Source organism: Myotis myotis, unplaced genomic scaffold, assembly GCF_014108235.1.
Source record: "Myotis myotis isolate mMyoMyo1 unplaced genomic scaffold, mMyoMyo1.p scaffold_m19_p_21, whole genome shotgun sequence".
NCBI lineage: Eukaryota > Metazoa > Chordata > Mammalia > Chiroptera > Vespertilionidae > Myotis > Myotis myotis.
Genome location: NW_023416326.1, coordinates 9462731 through 9484175, shown reverse-complemented (window position 1 = coordinate 9484175; position 21445 = coordinate 9462731). Strand labels below are relative to the sequence as shown.

The 21445-nt window shown below is 41.1% G+C and overlaps 1 protein-coding gene across 1 annotated transcript in view; it reads right to left on the bottom strand.

The window, feature by feature from the left end:
- Positions 1-21445, bottom strand: part of USH2A (usherin) — a 396481-nt gene that overhangs the window by 286927 nt on the left and 88109 nt on the right. Inside the window, exons 14-19 of the mRNA XM_036354768.1 lie at positions 19801-19964; positions 13089-13247; positions 8195-8689; positions 7086-7355; positions 5320-5489; positions 1785-1929 (exon numbers count right to left, since the gene is read on the bottom strand). Coding sequence (XP_036210661.1) covers positions 1785-1929; positions 5320-5489; positions 7086-7355; positions 8195-8689; positions 13089-13247; positions 19801-19964 — 1403 coding nt within the window. The remainder of the gene's footprint in view (positions 1-1784; positions 1930-5319; positions 5490-7085; positions 7356-8194; positions 8690-13088; positions 13248-19800; positions 19965-21445) is intronic.

The window sequence follows — 21445 nt, the reverse complement described above, 5'->3', positions numbered from 1 at the left end:
GGGACAGGCATGTCTCCCTTCAGTTCCTTTAGTTTGCATCTCCTCTCAGCTGGCCAGGGTCTTATCTGAAAGACAGGGCCTGTACACACAGCACCAGAGACCAGGCATGCGAACTGCATGTGGGAGCCGCCTGGGGAATGTAGCCTGAAGGAGAGGAGGCTGGGGTAGAGGCACTGTTATGGAAAAACTTATTGTAAGTGCTGTCATGAGGAAGAGAAACAGACTGAGGACAGCCCCCCCCCCAGGGAGTAGAAAAAGACTGTTAAATAGAAGCCGCAGGGAGATGGCTCAGATCAATATAAGAAAACACCTTTTAGAAGAGGTGTGACTTGCCTGAGAGGTAGGAGCTGCCCTACCACTGAAGCTATCAGACTGTTGGACAAACACTTGGGAGAGATGTTATAAAGAATATATTATTAGCCTGGCTGGTGTGTCAGTGGTTGAGCGTTGACCTATGAACCAGGAGGTCAAAGTTCAATTCCATGGAGCACCTACCCGAAAGGCATGTAGATGAAATATGACTGGACTATAGATTAAATATATAAAAGTACAGAGTCCTGTCATATAGATAATAAAACATAATTTCTTGGAATTTGGGAGTCGTTCTCATGGATGGAAAATTTGAAGAAACACAAATTCCTTGGATGAGATTATTTGAACCCAACGAGGTTTTCCAGAATGAAAACAAAGTAAGACAACAGACTCGTGAACTGGACCTGAAGACAGGAAGAGGGTCTAGGGAATATTTTGTAGCGGAATATTTGTGCACCATCTGTCATTCATGTCGGAGACTTTTCCACTCACAGCAGGACATTTTCTTAAGGAGCCCCAGGAAACCAAGCCTTGTTGGGCGGCTGATGGAAAACTGATTTGAAAATAGACTAAATGCCCTGTAATTGTGTTATCCAGGTAATAATACAGGTAATCCTGTTTGTATTGAGTCTGATTTTTTTCTAAGTGAAGCAAGCAAATATATGTACAAACCACTTCCTACTATGATCATAGTGGACAAGTCTTTACATTTTATAAACTTAGCACATTCTTACGAATACTAAAGAAATTAATAAGTACGTCACTGTCTATGCAATAAAGGCAAAATATACCACCAGCAGGGCAGCCTGGTAATTCCCGGATGTCTGCCTCCGGTTCCCTAACAGAGCAGTGAGTAGACCCACCCCACAAAAAAGGTCAAGACCGAGGGCCGAGATAGTCTGAGCCCTCATGAGAAGCCTCCTGCCAGGCTGGTGTGTCTCAGTGGTTGAGCATCAACCTACGAAGGAGGTGGTCACAGTTCCATTCCCCGTCAGGGCTCGATCCCTAGTGGGGGGTGTGCAAAAGGCAGCTGATCAATGGTTCTCTCTCATCATTGATGTTTCTCTCTCTCTCTCTCTCTCTTTCTCTCTCTCTCTGTCTGTCTCTCTGTCTCTCTCTGTCTCTCCCTTCCTCTCTGAAATCAATTTAAAAAAAGAAGAAGGCCTCTGAATACGTCTAACAATTGTTAGGGCATCGCCAGGACCTGGGATGGTGGCTGAGCCCAGGGGCTTCTCTGCACTTAATTCTATTTCTCATTATGATAACAGCTGCAACTCAGGACTCCTAGGCACCTCTTACACTTGTTTATTTTTCTGGTCAAAAAGGCAAAGGTAGTACCAATCAGGATGAGTGAGGGAGCAGGAGAAAGCAAAAGACAAATATGAAGTCCAAATGGGAGAAGGTGTTGAGCTTTGTAGGTGTTCGTTTATAAATACACAGTATATTTTTCATGGCCGTGGAAACTGGCTTACCTGCTGGCAACGTCTGCCCTGCTCCCGAAGCACTGGTTACACAACCAACTGAATTGCAGAGGGAGACAGTGAAGTTGTAGGTCCTGTAAGGTTTCAGTCCACTTACAATATAGGACAGCTGCTGGGGTTCAGTCCTAGCCAACACCTTCCAGGAAAAAAAAAAAGTCAGATAGATAATCTGTGTGAAAAATATCACCTTGGCGGTCCAAGTTCCATGAATTCAAACAGAAGGAGGTACTGCCAATCACTCTTAGGAGAAGAGAATTTGTTGGAAGAGTCTCAACAAGCAAGGGTTTAATTGATAATCATCCAATCACACTGTTTTATGGGGGAATAATGCAGTTCCTGAGTGGATAAATGAGGAACCCACATTATTGCCCCATAAAGCAGCGTGGGGGTATGGTTATTGTCTCCGATGGTGAAGATAAAGGATGGTGCCACTGTCATTGTTATCATGAAAAAGTCCAATTAAAACCAGAGGGCTTGGCCAAAGCTACCCCCACGCAGCAATGCCCACATGCTATTTGATGGAGATGGTACAGAAATATGTCACTTTGCTAAATCAATCCCATCATTTTCTTTAAAACAAAACAGAACAAAACAAAACAAAAAATAAACACATTACTGAGCAGCCACATGAGGTCAATTCTCAATTATCTTTCTTATGCAAATAAGCACATATGCATTCGATCAAACAGTTATATTTTTTGAAATGGTGTCTTTATCACACAGTCTCGGATGAAATAGCAGATATGAGCAAAGGAGACGGGGAGGAACTCCCTAGTCCATAAACAAGTAAATTAAATAACCAACACTGAGAGTTGGGCCCGTCATTCTAACTAGAAATGATCAAAGCATCCATGTAAATTTGCTTGGTCTGTAGACACAAAGAACCACTGGAAATTATACCGAGAAAAAAAAAGTCATTGAAATGGAGAGTATAACAATAAGCATGAGTAAGTACAAAACTGTTTCTGCTAAGGATTGGTGACATAAAAAGAGATCACAAAGTCTTTCGTAAATACAAATACATTCCATAAGTATGAAAACTGTAAAGGTTAGTCATATATGCAGGAATTTTCTACATATTTTCCCTTTAGAAGTACAATAAAATTCATTTGGAATATTTGCTTGAGTCTTAACTTTAAAATTTTATAACCTAGGTGAGTAGTTCTAGAAAAGTGTGATTAGAATTTATTTATTTTTAAAAATCTATTTTTATGATTTTTTTATAGAGAGGAAGGGAAAGAGAGTTAGAAAAACTGATGAGAAACACCCTACTGGGGATTCAGCCTACAACCAAGTTGCATGCTCTTGACTGGAATCAAACCCAGGATCCTTCAGTCTGTGGGCTGATTCTCTATCCATTGAGCCAAACCAGTAAGGGCTAGAATTTAAATTACATCGTTTACATACGGTTTCAGAAATAAAGGTGATTTCAAAGTATCTAAAAATTGGGGAATAATTTAAAACTGTGGAACCATTTCATTGAAATTACATTTAGAAATCAGGAAAACAACAGACACTGAATTATTAACCCTTTCTCTCTCTCATTATAAACGGTTATTAAGGATATAATTGAGGATATAACTTTTATTGTTTTTGCCACATGACTTAAAATTTTCTAAATAAAATACAACTAAAAAATGGGTAAAACTTACTTCACATTGCTATAAAAATTTATCCTGTTTAGAACAACCTGGTGTTATTGATGTAGATTTCTGGAAAACAAAATTGTTTTTAGTATAAAATATGTTAAGGTGTATGTGTCTTCTGTATTCTCTCATGTTCTGGGAGAGCACACCCCAGGTCTGGGAATGCTGTTCCGACCACGGTGCCAAGTCACGGGGAGGCCGCCAGCACCCAGAGGAGGACAAGACCCGGGTTTGTGGCAAGCAGACAGACCAACCCCTTGGGACATGAAGCCTCGCAGATGCTATGCTACCAGAGGTGACTGGAGTGGGAGACGGTGCTATGAGACCCTGTAGCAAGGCCACAATAAGAGAATCACAAGGTGGACACCTAGGGTGTGGAGCAAAGACTTTTCACAGGATGGAAACCACATACCATTTGCTAGAGCTGCTAGCATGCTATTGGGCCTCAGAAAAAGAGAACTGAGTAAGGAACATTAGCTGGCCATGCAGCCAAAGCTACTCCTCATGAGCTTTGTGGGACATGCCAAGTCTTAAGGTCGGGTGCGCCTAACAGAAATTCATCATCAAATGGAAGTGGTATCGGGAAATGGACATAAGGCACAACATGCTGGGCAAGCAGGTAGTCCAGCCCCCCATGTCATCCATCATTCTGGTGACTCAATCTCAGCACATACCCAGGACTCCTTGGAGGTCTCCTACAAGCTGAGAGAGTAGAAAAATGTGGTTTGGTTCATAAACGGGTTGTCTTAGTATGTGGTTGCAAGTCAAAATGGATGAAGGCTGCTCTGTAGCCACATGTAGGGATGGTCCTGAAAACCAGCAGCAAGAAGATATCCTCTCCATGGGCAGATCCTCAGGCAGTGTACCTGGTCCTCTGCTCTGTGTGCAAAGGGAAGGGACCAAGGTAGCTACACCTGGAACATATGATGGTGGCTTGGTTGTATGGGTCTGACATCAAAGCAAAAAGACTGGAAGATGAGGTACCAGGAAGACTGGGGGAGAGGAATGTGGGTAAACTAATGGGAGAGGCATCACATGAAAAGACCTTGTTGTCACATTAATCCCTTTCAAAGAGCATCTCTGTCTGCAGGTAGAGGTGCTACACAGCCAAGTATGCAGTTACCTGTCCAGTAGACACTAGCCCGTATCTGTCATTGGCCACCCTCCTGTTGATCAAATGGATTGTACCCTGGCACAACCATAAACTGTGGGCTAACGTGAGCCTCCCATCCCCAAGCATATGTTTATATGCATATATCTATCCAATGAATTAGACCAGGTACATAGTAAAGACCCAGTAACTGTCAGCAATGATTACGATTCTCATTACCGCTAGCTGGAGAAGGAAATACAACAAGGCAACAGGTCAATATCCACCCCGAACTTTGAACATCATAACCTTTACTATAAGCTGCGAGAAATTCCACTCCTCAGATTGTTTTCCAAAGAAAGAGAAATATGCAAAATGCACATTAAATGTTCTTATTAATGCTATTTATATTTCCAAAATGATTTATACAATACTAATATCAACTGATTTTGCACTGGTTAAAAAAATTATTGTATGCCCAAATACTATGATAGTACATAGCTACTGAAAGTCAGCTTCTTACAAAACTTTTGCGGATAGATATTAAATGATAAAAGTAGATTTCATTAAACAGGATTATACAAACTTAGTTTTAAAATATGCTTATATTAGAAAACATAAGGTACATAAATAGAAGAGCTTTGTACATGTCACATTACATTAGGGAATAAATGCCCCATTTAAGCAACGTCTAAGGAAGAATTCTGTCACTGAATTCTGCGGACTCAGAAAATGTCAGACTGAAGATATAATTCAATTGTGAAAGGACGCTGTGTGAAAATAACAATACCTGTGAAAACACCACCGGAGCAGGTTGTTGAGGTGACTGTTCAGAAATCATATTGATCTCATATCCCACAATATCTCCTCGCGTAACATTATCGGCCGGCTTCTCCCAGGACACGTTGAGAGAGTGTGGTGAGAGGGGGAAGACCGAGGGAGGGGCCATGGATATAGGCTCTGTCGAGGGTAACAATGACAATAGTGAAACTATGAACGCTGTATTCACAGGCTTTCCAAACCGAGTCCCCACATTCATTCAAGTTTCTGAAATACACCGTTTTTTTTTTTACATAATATTCCAGTTGTTAAAAATCAAAGAGTATACTGCTGCATATAAAAACTATTCATTTTTACCTGTTATCTGCAAGGATGTCCTCCAATTTCATATTACTAGCAAAGATGTTTTCCATTTATAAAATAAAAATAATCTAGGAGTTTGATTGTGTTCATAAAGATAACTAGTAGATAATGAGGTGGGAAACCATAGGTCTTATAAAGTATTTGGGAAAAAAAAATAAGGTGTTCAATAAATCTTGATTGAAACGTGCAGGGTACATACACACATACATTCTCCCCTTGCCATCCTTGAGATCTTAATGCGGATTTTAAATGTGCTAACCAAAGGTGTATTATCAAAGGACCTCATCACACTTTCATTAGCCAGTGACCCATAAGATTACGAGGGTCCGGTGATGCGGCTTCACCCATTACTTTTCATTTCTGACCTTGACTTTCCCCTTCCTGAACGCCATGGCTCATCACCTGTGCTATCTTGGCACTGTTATTTGTCCAAGATGGCTGGCACAATGCACATTTTATTCATGAAATGATTCCCTTGGACATCAACCTACAGCTACCCTTTAGCCTCCACAGTCCTAACAGGGTCCACGTTAAATCAGGACTCGGGTTTCTTCAGCTATCATGAATTAATTCAAAGCATAGCAGAAGTGTATTCTTTTTTATTTTGTTAAAGACTCATAACATGTGAAGTGTTTTTCATGTAAAGAGTAAAGTGGAGAAATAAAATATCACATATGCCTTAGGAAAGGTTTCTTTAAAAATTTTAAAAAGAATTTTTTAAAAATATATTTTATTGATTTTTTACAGAGAGGAAGGGAGAAGGATAGAGAGTTAGAAACATCGATGAGAGAGAAACATTGATCAGCTTCCTCCTGCACACTCCCCACTGGGTATGTGCCCGCAACCAAGGTAGATGCCCTTGACCGGAATCAAACCTGGGACCCTTGAGTCTGCAGGCCGATGCTCTATCCACTGAGCCAAACCGGTTAGGGCTAAAAAGATTTTTCCTCCTTCTTCTTTTCCATATTGCCAACTACTCATTCAAGCACACTCGTGAATTACGGATTCTGAAATCCAGGGTTCTGTCATTTGGTGCGATCTAGTAGCTCAACTATTTGCTTTGGAAAGAGAAATAGAACGGAAGCAGAGTTGTGAGGTCTGCAACGGGGATCTCCTTCATTGAGTGTATGGCCAACCCGCTTCAGGACTGGAAACCAACTGCTACTTTGCAAACATCCCCAAGAGGCTACTACTTTAGTTAAGTCATTTTCCCCCCTCCCCTTGAAATAGTAACTAAAGCATTTTCCCCCTAAAACGTTTCAAGTTCTTTATGACCTTGAGTTATCCATGTAAGTAACGTTTTCCCTTGGCTTCTGTAAGTTGATAATTCTTACTCTAGTGCTGTGGACTTTAATTGGAGGCAATATTTTCATTCAGGAGTTTTAAAAGTAGAATTCAGAGCTTGACCTTCACCTGATTCTCCTGTCCGTCCTGAGGCCCAGGGGGAGGACACGGTGCCGGCCATATTCCCAGCCCAGACTCTAAACTCATATGTGGTGTAAGGCTCCAAGCCAGGGACGGTTGTGGCTGCCGGAGGGGGTTTCAACGCATTTTCATTGGCCGACTCTGCCAACGGGCGAGGACTGAGCCAGCCGCTGCTCTCAAACACTCGACTTTCTGCTGACGTGGGTTCTCCGTCAGATCTCAATCTTCTCATGTAGAGTTCATACCTGCCAATTATTCCTAGAAAAGAAAAACAGGAAGCCAAGATGACTCATCAGACAAACAGACTATTTGGGGGGTAGGGTGGAGTTAAATCAGTTAAAAATTATAACATTTTTCAGGATGAATGGTTATAATTTCTACTAAGAATAGTTTTTTCTTTATGGAAATTTTATCAGCATACTTCCAATTTATATATTTCAAATTTGGAGACTTTAATTTGGCTATCTGTTTAACATAAGGCCTGTTTGCATAAATATTAGAATATTATAGTTGATTTCCACCTAGTTTTATCAAGTAATTTTAAAAGTCTAAGAGAAAAAAGGTTTTGCCATAATACGTACATGATATTAAATTACTAAAAATCTATGAAAGTATGTCTGGCCTATATAACAGGGTTCAATTGTATGAACACAAAAATTAACTTAATGGAGTCAGCGAGCCTATATACATATTTTTTGTATTACTTTATATCGTTTTTTAGGCCTAAAAGAGAAAATTTACTGCTTAAGGGTGCCCTAACTCTGTGACACAGTCAAATATAATGCATTTTGTAAGTGAGTTTTAAATTAGAAACATAATTTGTGTTGTGGCAGATGTCATTAAGAGCAAAGATAATACCAGCCTTTTAAGGGGCAATTTAAATGAATGGAATTTGTTATTAGATTAAAGAAATACACTCGTTCTACTAACCAGGACAAATAGTATCTTGTATCATTAGAGATCGTTTCTCAATTATTATATCTTGCAGTTATAAAAAAACGCATGGGATTGCCAGACTCTCTGGCACAATTCCAAATTCCTTAGATTCTCACTCTGGACTGGCCCAAGAAAGTGAAATCTAGGCCTGGAGTTCCTACCATTCGGTTCCATCGGCGGAGCCCACTCCACATGCAGTTCTGTGGAGCTGATGGCCAGCACCGCGGGGGGACCCAGTCCTCGAGGAGGAGCCTGGGCTGTGGTCACGGTTACGGGCGAGCTGTGTAAACAGCCCCCACTGGTACAGGCCTGCACGGAAAAGCGGTACTCGGTGAAGGGAAGCAGATTCCAGATGGTAGCCGTGGTTCCGCCACCTTCATGGGGAACGCAGGGCTGGGCGTCGTCAAAGGGAGCGCAGGACAGGATATACTTCTCTACGGGGCCAGCGCGATTGGAGGCTGCTGTCCAGGTAAGCGTCACCGAGTCCGAGCCAACAGGGATGACATAACTTAAGTTCAAGGTTCCCTCTGGGACCCCCGGCCTTGTCCTGTAGGCGACAGCTGCACTCCTCATCGAACCCTGAACACTGGAGGTCTCGACAGAATAGGAATAGGAGGTATATGGCGACAGGGCAGTGTCTAAGAAGTCCTGGGTGTCTGAAATTAAAAGAAAATGAGAAGAAAGTAGTTACATTCCGCAAAACTGGCGAGGAAATCATTTCTACTGGTTCTCCTGTTATATGACTTAATGACAGGAGCTATACCAATCCACTCTGTATGAAGAACAGTTAGGCACCAGAAGGTTTTGTTGTTGTTTGGCTCATCCTCACACAGGGATATTCTCCCACTGAGTTTTAGAGAGAGTGGACGGAGGGGGAGAGACAGAGAGAAACATCCATGTGAGATACACACACCAGACCCTGACCATGCTGGCACCCTGACCTTGGACCTCTGGCCTCGAGAGCTTGAAGTAATACATTTCTGTTGTTTATAAGCCACCCGGACTGTGGAATTTCTCTTTAACAGTAGCCTGAACGGACGAAGACAGCGAACATCCGAGTGAAGGGTAAATCTGCCATTCTTCATATATGTCATTGCAAGTTCTGCATGAAAATACGTTGAGTACAGCACTAGTCCAATCAGGACACAGAAGCCACGGAGTAATTTTGCTTTACTTCTCCATCTCCCCTCTCAATCATGAGAACTATCCTTTTCATCTTTGTGTTTCTAGTGGCTCATACAGTTCCTGGTCTGGCGTGAGCACTGAATAAATGTTTACTGAATGAGTATATGAATGAATGGATAATTTTCTATATATACTGATTTATTTTTCTAGGCAATAATACTAACAGCCTTAAGGAAACAACTGTTCTTTATTATCTCTTTTGTGTTCGTATCCCCTCCCTATGTTTTCTGTTTGTTTTTCTCAGAGGAACCATCTTATCACTTGTTGCATTGATCCTCTGATGCAGTATCGAATAATAAATTATGTGATATTAAAGGTGGACATGAAAACCTAGGTTTCACTAAGATACATCATTGTCTGAAACTCTAAATTTTCCATTATTGTCAAAGAAATCATGTTCTAGTTTCCCCGTGGAAGCGTTTACCTAGAACAGTGATGGCGAACCTATGACACACGTGTCAGAGGTGACACGTGAACTCATTTTTTTGGGTTGATTTTTCTTATAAATATCAAAAATATAAGTCTTTGTTTTACTATGGTTGCAAATACCAAAAAATTTCTATATGTGATACAGCACCAGAATTAAGTTAGGGTTTTTCAAAATGCTGACACGCCGAGCTCAAAAGGTTCGCCATCACTGACCTAGAGTAACATTTAAGGACTAGCTCCCTACCCATTCCAAATGAGAAATGATTTAACTGATTGTGAATTGGAGGGGAGGGAAGGGAGAGGCAAAGCATGCTCCCATCAGCCCATTGAGTCTTTTGTCTTTCTGCAGCACAGAAGGTATATTCTCCAATCTGGCTTTTATTGTAATAAAGATGATTTTTATTTTAAATTTCCATCTCCCTGATTCTTAAGCCTAGTTCTCCTTCAGTTTCAAACCGAAGTTGGAAAAACTAATGTGATCTACTAGCCACCCTAAAAATGTCAATACTATTAAAAGAGTGCAATATCCTGCAATAGCTTTTCTTGTCACATCTATGACACAGAAAATACCCATGTGCAACCCAGACTGGGGCTGCAGGGAGGTGATATTAGGTGCTAATTATGTATAATTACCAACATGCTAACTTGACTTCTTCACCTCTTCTACTTATGAAAGCTCACAGGTATGCACATGAGTGAATTTTTATTTAGGGAAACCACTGACTATACCTTACCTTAGGTTCTAAAAGTAGTAATATACCAGCTGTCATGACCTTAGGTTGGAAACTAGTGACCCCACAGTGCAACAGGGCAGCGAGGACAAGTCTTATTCCAACAAGGAATTCTACAATGGTCTCAACCAAAAGTTCAAACTTGCTTGGAAGAGATTATTAATTTTCTTTGAAAAGTTCAATGACTCTGCACCTGTAATTCCAAATGCCTTCATTTAACCCAAAGATCTGTATTCATATGACTGAATATAAGTACTGTTTCCTTTTCATATTACACATGCTAGCCACACACCGGGAACGGAATAATAAACACAAGAATATCCTTAAGTGATACAAAGTTCTGACAGCCCTAACCAATTGTTCTTACTGTTCAAATGCCATCATGCAGATAATTGTCCCAACATTAATTATAGTGGCTGTCAAGAAATGCCAGAAGTGGCATTTTTTTAATGAAAAAAATAAGGTTTTAGAAAAGAATACCTTGTATAATAGGATTATATAAATGTCTGATTAGTGAATGAACATGCATTTATTATGTAAGAAACTGTTATTTGGATTCTACTATAATAGTGCAATCATATAAAAGAGCCAGAGTGTTTTACTCAAATGCAATGTTCTATAAAACACATCACAATATTTTATGGTGAAAAATATGCCTCTGGACAGAATGCTGTAAGCGAAGTTTAATATCATTACTGAATTAAGCTGTATGGGAAACTGGGTGACCCTAATTTACCACTTCAGCAATAGCTCAAGCAGCGGTACTGTCATCTTCAAAACCACTTTCAATATTTCTGTGACTCCCTCCTCCTCTATCAAAAAAGTTTAAGTTTCAGGACACCTGGGTCATGCTGATATTTGGAAGAAAACAAACATTCTAGTAGCAGGATATCAGGATGCTCTGCCAGTGTGGCAGATGTAGACAGATGTTCACTTCCCTCTGCAATCTGCATCGTGAAGCTCAGGGTTCCCATTAACTTCCAAGAAGGCTTGGAGTACTGAACAGACAAGAGTTATCAGAAAGTCTGGACATTATAATGCAGATGCAAGTCACTCAGAATCAGGTGTGACATGTAACCCATGGTAATATACACAGAATAAAACCGTACGCTATGCAAAATTGTTAAAGCCAATCAACATGTTAAAAAAGGCACCCTCCTGATCATTTTGAGGAAGATTATGGAACTATAGAATTTCTTCATTGCTCTGTAGACTTTTCTAATTGTTTTTCTTTTTGTTAAGTTCAGCTTCTTTTTTATTTTTTTTAATTTTTATTTTTTTAATATTAGTTAAGGTATTACAAATGTGTCCTCATCCCCCCCATTAACCCCAAGACTTTTCTAATTGTAAACGTTAACCTAGACTTTGGAAAATTGGGCACTAAACCAAGAGAACAACATGAGTTGGCATCCTGTTGCCATGTTTCTTTTTAAAAAATATTTTTTATTGATTTTAGAGAGAGGGAGGAAGGGAGAGAAGAGAGAAACATCGCTTGGCTGCGTCCTACATGCCTCCCACCAGGGATAGAGCGTACGACCTGGGAGTGTGCCCCGACCAGGAATCAAACCAGCAACCTTTCGGTACATGGGACCAGGCCCGACCAACTGAACTACTCCAGCCAGGGCTCCCGTGTTTCTTCAGCTGGCTTGTAGCTAAACAAGACCAGGAGCAAATATCAGAGAAGACAGAACTGGAAGGAAGGAACGTTTTCCGTTTCTTCATCGTATCTTTAGGGAAACTGTATCTCAAACACATGAGTGAGTATTTTCTAAAGACCACTGTGTCTCCACAGCTTGATTTCCACAACCTCCTTTAAAATCTTCATACAAGTTACAGACGCAAAGACAGTGTTTATGGTTTGTTCACATCCTTCCTCTTCCCATTTAAGATCATGTTTTGTTCCATCCACTTTTAACCTGAGGATTTTAAAAATTGAATTCATATTATAGAAATATTTGATACATGTTCTCTAATCCTTACACCCAGAGAAAACTAAACATCAGTTTGTGGTAAGTCTTTCAGTCATTTTATATATTTTTGAATTAAAACATAACTCATAGATTATTTTTAAAACCACTTAATTACCTTAAACACTACATCTTGAACATTTTCCATTCATTAATATGTAAACTAAGATTTTTTAAAGGCAATCGTATCCTACAATTTGCTTCACAATGTATCAGGAGTCATGTATGCCATATACCATAATTTATTGAAAGATTTTTGAATGTCTGAATTTTCCAATATTTTGCTATTAGAGAATGGAGGTTTGAACGTATTTTGTGATATTGAGTCCACTGTTGACTATTCATTGAAGACGAATTTCCTAAAATAAATTTGCTGAGTCAAACAGTATGCAAAGAGTAAGGTTTTGCATATACTTTAACAACTTATCCTGCATGAAAAGTTGTACCCATGAGCCCACACAGATATGCCAGCGATTAGGCTGGTTCTAGCTCCTTCATATCCTCATTAATGCTGGCTGGTCTTTTTTCTTTTCATCTGTGAGAATTTGGTAAGCATTACGGGCTTAGCAAATATGAAGCATCTCATTTATTGCATTTCTTTACTAGTGAGGTGTATAATTCTCTCTGCTTAAAACAGTTTTCTAGAAAGAGGAAACCACATTTATCATCAATGTCAAAGAACCTAACTAATGTATCAACCCTCAGAATAGTGGATCTTTCCATCGCGGAATCTTTACACTCACCATACGGGTATTGATCTTCAGTTGTGTAGATTTCAGACCCGTCCCTGAATAAACGGTAAGTAAGCCAGGGGGCACTGGGAGGATCCGGTGGGCTCCAGGAGAGATGGATGGCCGAAGAACTTTGAACTTGTCCTCTGGGTGGAGGTTGCTGGGACGGAGCTAAATGACAGTGGGGAGAGCATTTATTAGCAAAGGCGATCAATAAGCACACAAGTACACTGAAGGAAGAGACGGAGCAAAGAGGTCTTTCTGTCCCAGGATTACTTCATCAAGAAGACATGCGGTTGACCAAGACAATAATAGACATAGGGTACAGATGATGAATTTCTAAAACAAAGCATTGTATCTGTAAGCGTAATACAGATTTGTAGGTCAGTGCGGCTTAACAGAAATATAATTGAGGGGGAAACCCCAACATTTTACAGTAAGCACTTTTTTGAGGAACTATCCAAGAATGCATCAACACTCATTTTCTATTTAATTAATTTAAATGGTGACATAAATAAGATCCATTGACACTTGAAATTGAAGAAGCATGATGTTGAGGTTTCTGAAAAGGACGTTTTCCATTGCATTAAGCAAAATGCCTCATCTTGCTTCACAGAGCACAGTGTAAGGAAAGGATAATAGCTGGTCATACAAATAGCGATGGATGTTATGAATGCTAAACAGTCCAAATATTAGCAGGAAACAATCTGAATGTACTATGTGGATACGCCAGCACCTGTTAGGGATGCCAGGATGGTAGATCATACTGATGTCGGAGGTTAAAGAAAAACATTCAAGCTAGATACACTCTCACTCTTCCCCTTTAAGTCTTTGTTTCTCCTTTGGACTTTGCATTGTTATATGAAAAGTCTAACGGTCCGTATGCCTATTTAGATAGAGGACAAGAGTAGTAACAATCTCAAAAGGACACATGAAAAGAGGATTATTTCTAAATACCTGATATTTTCGAATTCATGGATTCGCCATAATTGATAAGATCACTTTGACTGGCTGAACACTGATAGTACATTTGATGTTGCAGCGAGTTTTAATTTAGGGCTCTAAACCCTGTTGCTCGCAGCAGAATCGCAAAGATCACAAACCGTCTCATTTACAGCACTCTCTGAGAGCCTTGCCAGCCACGGCAATTTAATATTTTTTTTTTTTTAGTGATTATTTGTAACTACATCTAAAACTCTGCATGTTATCAGGGGCTCACCAGATTGCAGGGTTAAAGCAATCAGCACTGACCTTCAGACCATTTTCGAAGACAGTGAAATACTTTCAGGATGACTGCGAGAGAGAGATGTTTCAGTCCCAGGTCAAAGGGTACTGAATGTAACTCACATTCCACGAAAACTTCCTTGGCAATACACACACACACACACCGATACACACACAGGGCTCCGCTGAATATTTAAAGTAGACTATATGTTAGGACCACCTCCCCACTATCTCGTCCAGGTTTTCGGTGTGAATGAATAGTGCCTGTTCGGCATTTACATGAGCATTTTCATAGACCAGAATGTTTAGATGGCCTCACACCCTTTGGGGAATAAATATGAAATGCTGGGCATGCGATAACTTGAGCCCATCCTTTCTGTGCTAAAAGTAGATTTCTGAGAAAATGAGCACATATTCATTCATCAAAATTGCCAGGAACGGCCTCTGCATGTGCCAGACTCTCCTTCAAGGTCGGAAGGCATGATGCTGTGACCGCATCCATCAGTCTCGGCGCCATGAGCTTTAATCTTGGCTTTGGCACTTTGGTAGTTGTACGTCTGTAGTCAAATTTCGATTGGACTCTTTGAACTTTTCCCCATTTACAGCAGGTGGATGACAATGTCTACCTGTCAGGGTTATAAGATGGCATGTGTGCATGTGTGTGTCCCTCTCTCTCACATAAGGCTAGATAGATCTCTCCAGCATTTACCTTTGCCATCCCTACGAGGTCATTTTTGTCTACATAGGCCCAAGTAGATGACCACTAAGTCCACAACCAAATCAGCAGGAAGGAGAAGAGGAGAGGCGGAGGGCATGCCTGTGCCGGGGCGGGCACAACCCAGGAACCCACACGTCACTGGTGCCCACACGTGTCAGTCGGAAGATTAGTGGCATGGTGATCATTAACTACAGGAGAGGATAAGGCCATGGACCAGCTCTACGTTCTGTTACCTTAAAACAAGTGGACGATGGGTACTGGGAACAATGTCGAAGTGTCTTCCATAGATGAGATGGCAAAATAAAAGAAGAGCTGGAGAATTAAGAGATGTTTCAAAAGGAAAGAAGAGAATAGGGTGCTTCTGGTTAAACCAACATGAATAGATGAGTGATATGAAATGGGGCAAATCATCCAAAGAACTATTTCTGGGCACTCTAATTCACAGTGATTGGCAGGAGCTGTGTGGTCTGAAAGTATGTGAGCATAAACATTGCCCATATCATTGGCTTATTCAGACATAGGAGCAATCCCCTAGGAAGCCAGGCTATACGTAAAAATTAAAAAAAAACACACAAAAAAACAGCAAAAACTGATTAGAGACATCAGTATGCTATAGTGGAGAAAGTTTTCCACTTTTAAGCTTATGCAAATTTATAAAAAAACAACAACAACCCACACTAATAGCTTAAGTGTTTTCAGAGTAAAATTACAACACACTCAAAGAAACTGTGAACCAGACTCATAAAAGAGGCAATCAATAGACAGACTCCTGAGTGTAGCAAACAAATAGTAAACTGGAAGATAAAGGAGAGATGGATCTTAAAGATACAGCAATCTGCTTTATCCCATCCACGGGAAAGAGGGAAAGAAAAAGACGGAACAAAAGGGAACAGAGCCGCAGGGACCTAGGAGACAATGTCAGGTGTGAGTGCGCCAACTTTGGTGTAATGGACCCCAAAGTAGAGGAGAAACTGAGAAAGGGAGGGGCAGAAAGTGAAACTGTGGTTGCCAGGGGCTGGGAGAGATGGGGAGTATTCACCTTTAAAGAGTATAGAGTCCCCATCTCAAAAGAAGAAAAGAGTTATGGAGATGGGTAATAGGGATGGTTGTACAACAATATGAATGAACTGTCAAAGGGAGGAGGGTTGTGGGGCTGGATTAAAAACATGAAGGGATTCAGCAATAACAACAAAACTCATAGACACAGACAACGGTATGTCTGAGGGAAGGGAGGTTGGACAGGTAGAAGATGGAAAAAGTGGGATACATGGTGATGGGAGGAGACCTGACTTGGGGTTCTGAACACACAATACAATGTACAGACGATGTATTATAGATATGTACACCTGAAACCTATATGATTGTATTAACCAATGTCACCCCAATGCATCAATAAAAAGGTTTAAAAACTTATTAATATGGTAAATTTGTTCTGCATATTTTACCATAATAAAAATATTTCTTTTAAGAAAAGGAGAATTACAACAGCCTCTTTGATAAGCAGTGATAAAGGAAAAAATGTGAATGATAAAAAGATGAATAGATAAGCAAGGGTAAGCATAAGAGTGAGCCCAGAGTAGAGTCATATGAAGAAGAGAAACACAAAGGATCTATAAATAGTTAAAACATAAATGTAATATTTATAATTAAATAATAAGAATACATGTATGTGTATATAAGTGTATGTGTATATTAGTTAATTTTATAGTCAGAAGTTTAAGGAAAACTGGAATATCATTCGTTAGGAAAGAATACAGAAGGCAGAACTATTAAATACCTGTTTCCTTCCATCTCTCTTAACACGGAAAATGACTCTCATTTGAAAAGCATGAGACAAATACGGATGGGCAAAAAGCACATCACACAACCAGAAAGCATACCGTCGGAGAGGGCCTAACTGCTTATCCGAAACCAAATCAATTCTCCCGCACTCTGAAAATTAGATCTTAGGATGCCTACCCCAAATCCTCATCATAAACATCACAGACACCATCGCTAAACTCTTGTCAGGGGTCTCTAAGGACATGGAGAAGGTAACTGTTATAACCCCAGGGTTCCCGAACTGCGCAGGAAAACACCTGAGACACTTGGATTCTCACGGCAAACACATCCCTGACATGGACGGAGAGGAAGCCGGAGCCCGCGGTAGTTCACAGTTTCAACAATAGATAGCACCACGTTCCTTTCAATCGCATCCTTGAGAAGCAGGTTCCGGCCGGTGGTAGCATAAAAAGCAAGGACCACGCGAAAGCCAGGGGGGCAGTTAAAGAAAGCAGCACCCTTCATGTGTGCCCCACAGTTAGCACTTCCCTGAGCCCCACGTTCACTGTGCTAAGCTCCTCTGAAGGCAGGACTCCTGTCTGATTTCTTTTTTTAACCAACTTCCTCTGCTGATTCTGCGCTCCCAACTTCGCACAGTGTTCGGTGGGCTTCCCTAAACACAAACCTAAAAGGACAGCTACAACAAGCACAGGGAGAGTTGAAGGAAGATGCCCAATCCTAAAGATCACAATTTTAAACAGAGAAATCAAAATGCCTATGTCCAGGGAAGAATACTTAGGAATATGCAAGTTTTTTTTAATTATTCAAAATTGAAAGCATTTGAAAAGATCAAGAATGTTTAGCCCAGAGAAGAAAAGACATAACATAAAGTGTCTGCCAAAATTAAGAAAAGTAGGCCAATTCCCAGTGACCAGACTACCAAGTTTTGCCTGAGGTAGAATTGCTAGACCGTATCTCAGAATCAAGAACAGGTAGCAAAAAGTGCAGCCGGTGCAAATATTCTCACACAAAGTTCCTGGCAGAACTGATCAAAAAATCACTAAGATTTGGTTTGTTTTAGTAAATGATGATCAACAGCTGACACCCAGAGCAATACGCTGGAACTGATGTTGCACACAAATCAATCAATTCTATAGCTAATCAATGAATAACAAATATTAACTAAGTGGTCAGTAAAAGCCAGATTTGTGTGTCGACACAGGCAATTATGACGATGTTTTCTCAAGAGTAGCATAAACACCTAGAGCTATGCTAACATCTAGAGGTACCAATAAACACAGGATACTGTAGGTGAACCACACAGGCACAAAATCTAAATGTCTTAGTCATTAGCTATACCTGTCTTTCACTATCTCAAAACCTAGTACAGCCTGGCTGGTGTTGCTCCGTGTTTAAAGCGCTGGCCTGTGCACGGAAGGATTTGGGTCTGATTCCTGGTCAAGGGCATGTAGCTGGGTTGCAGGTTCGTTCACTGGCCCAAGTCGGGGCACATGCGGGAGGCAACCAAGGATGTGTCTCTTTCACCTTAGTGTTTCTCTCTCTCTCTCCCATCCCCTGCCCCTCCCTTCCACTCTAAAAAGCAATGGAAAATATATAATATATCCTCAGGTGAGGATTAACAACAACAACAACAAAAATCCGGTACAGTTGCCGATATCCCATTAGTTCTCTCCCCCTTCCTTAAATAGACAGCACGGGCCCAGGCCTGTGGTGACATGTCCAAATGGTGGCATTTCCTAGTACTGTGACTCACGACCGTCTCAGGAAAGCCCAAGGAGGACATGCACAGAACACTGTGTGGCAGAGAACTCCTCACCATGTGCTTACAGCAGGTACTTCTTAGGAATTTTGAAAAAGGCGAGATGTATGATCTTGAAGGAAATACAAAGAATTCGTCGGTATGTTATGAGATAGTAGGACAGCAGGTGACCGAATGGAGCCAATTTAAGGAACTGGAAAATGGTGTTGAGAAGTCACAAGATGCTAAGAGATAAGCTCTGGCTCCCAAGAGTTAGAACTAGAAGCATGAGAGACGTCTAAACAGTGAGTGCCAGTGAAAACAGAAAGAGAATATTAAATGCAGGGGTTAGTAATAAGCTTTGATAAATATCAATAAGAAACTAATAGTAGCACAGTGCCCATAAGACTTGTGGGATGGAAGGATGTAAAACTCAGAGCAAAATATAAATCTTCCATTTGCTATAGGCAATTGCCTGGAGATGCTGTTGGGTGGATGGGTGACTGATCATTTGGCTTAAGCAGGGATGTCCCTCAGGTTCTGGGAACATCAGGACTTTGGTTGGCTTCTTCGCAATACTATTTCAACACATCAGTGTCCATTTCCCATGAGTAATATAATCATACTAGAGGCCCAGTGCACCAAGTTTGTGCACTGAGGGGGGGGGGGGCTCAGCCCAGCTGTGCCCTCTCGCTGTCCAGGCGCCCTTGGGGGATGTCCGACTGACAGCGGGGAGTGGACCTAAGCCGGCAGTCGGACATACCTCTTGCAGTCCAGGACCCCTCGCTCCTTATCACCTGCCTGCCCGCTACTCCTTACCACTTGGCTCGCTGCTCCTTAGCACTGCCTCAGAGGCGGGAGAGATTCCTGCCCCCACCACTGAGCATGCCAACCATGAGCCCGGCTTCTGGCTGAGCGGTGCTCCCCCTGTGGGAACGCACTGACCACCGGGGGACAGGTCCTGCATTGAGCATCTGCCCCCTGGTGGTCAGTGCGAGACATAGTGACGGGTCGTTCCACCATTTGGTCGATTTGCATATTAGCCTTTTATTATATAGGATCATCATAGTCCATGACCGAATCAAGGAAAAAGAACACACGTTTCATTTCGTGTAATCTGTTTTTTTCGTTTCTGACCTAAACTTTCCGCCTTGTCCCTAAGCCTTCCTGATGTGTTCTCAGTGGGGAGAGAGAACACGGACCCTCTTCCCCAGGTGCTGGGTCCTCACACACCGGCGCTGGGCCGGACGGAGCTCACTCACTTTTGCTGCAGCCCCACGGGTTGCTGGCATCCAAGTGGCTTGCTCCGGGAACACAAGTGTCACACGTTGAGCCGGTGACAAATCGTTTACAGAAACAGCGGCCCGTGACCAAGTGGCAGGTTTCATTCAAGGCTCCGGAGAGATGACAATTGCAAGGCTGACATCTGAAAACAAGAGAAGGAAACCGTCAAGCGTTCTGATTAATAATTCATGGTAGAAGGCACATACGTCTACGGATCACATTGTGGACTAATATGGTCTGGTTTAGCCAACAGGCGGAAAAGGATTCTTGAGTTAAACAAACCACCATGAAATAAAATGAAACAGAAAAAAAATCTTTTTATCAAAATGCTGTTTATGGTAAACCTCTATGAAGTCTTCTCCTTGGAAGCTAATTAATGGTAATAAAGAAGTGTTACTTTGCTTTCTTTCATGCCACAGTACATCTTATGGATTATTTTGAATCCAGTTGCTCAACTGAGAATACTGTAAATTTTGCTTTCACATAAAAGCAGTTCTCCTGACAGCTAAAAGTTAAGATTATTGGGTCCCCTCCAAATGATCTTTTCAAGTATCTATCAAATTGTGAAACAGAAAACTGGTTGTGATAATCACTGTCTTCCCTAAACATCGTGAAATTTCGTATTTGGTTTTATAAAGACTACATTTCACTAAGAAAACAGGTGGAGGAAGACACATTCCAATACCGACGATGTGTGAATAAAAGTTGTATTTCCTTTTCTATTATATGCACTGAACTCACTTATCCAGATTGGTTGGAAAACAGAGCATTATTCTGATCTTTGAAAAGACGCTAATTAAATAAATATAATGAGAGAATTTCACTTCAACTCCAATTTCTTGCTCCTAAAGTTGCTTGTAAAAAAAAAAAAAAAATCACTGTTGTCGCATTTTTGCTACGACAGAAATGAAAACCTGTTTCTTCAAACTCTTAACCTGTGACAATGTCATTGGTGAGGATGAACAATTTGGATGCCAGGAAGTATCAGAAAAGCAGAAACGGTACCTGTGGGAAGACCACCCGCGTTTACCAGGGACCTTGCATACGACGCTTTTAATGAAAACATTACGGATCCACTCCACTTTCTCCTGAAGATGCTGGGTGGAAGGCTCCTGTATTCACTGCAACTTTAGGGTGTGATCTCTTGGGTAATCCTTCAACACCCTCAAAAAGGCTGATAAAAGCCGAGGCTGCTAAGGAAACTGCAAATTTGTTTTATGGACTAAGTCACCTGGGGAATAAATAAGGCACAGTTTCTCTTGAAAAACCACTGTCCTGCAGTTTGCCCTTATGTCGTGGTTAAAGGACATTTTTCCCCCCTCCTACAAACAACTACATGAAGTCCTTTATGTACAGACATTGCATCAGAACTCCATTTCAAACCGACGTTTTGTTTGGGCTACTTACGTATTAGAAAATTATGCACTGAAATTAAAATGGGATTCTAGAAGCGAAAAAAAAACATCTTTAATTTGCTCTTCATTTCATTATATGCTATTACTTAGAGTAAATTGTTTGTCGGCGTTTTATGTCACATTGGTGAGACGCAGCAATGAGCGCTATGCCTTCCCCAGCGCATGTATTTATCACCACTCCACTCCTGAGTAAGTATCTCTTGAGTAT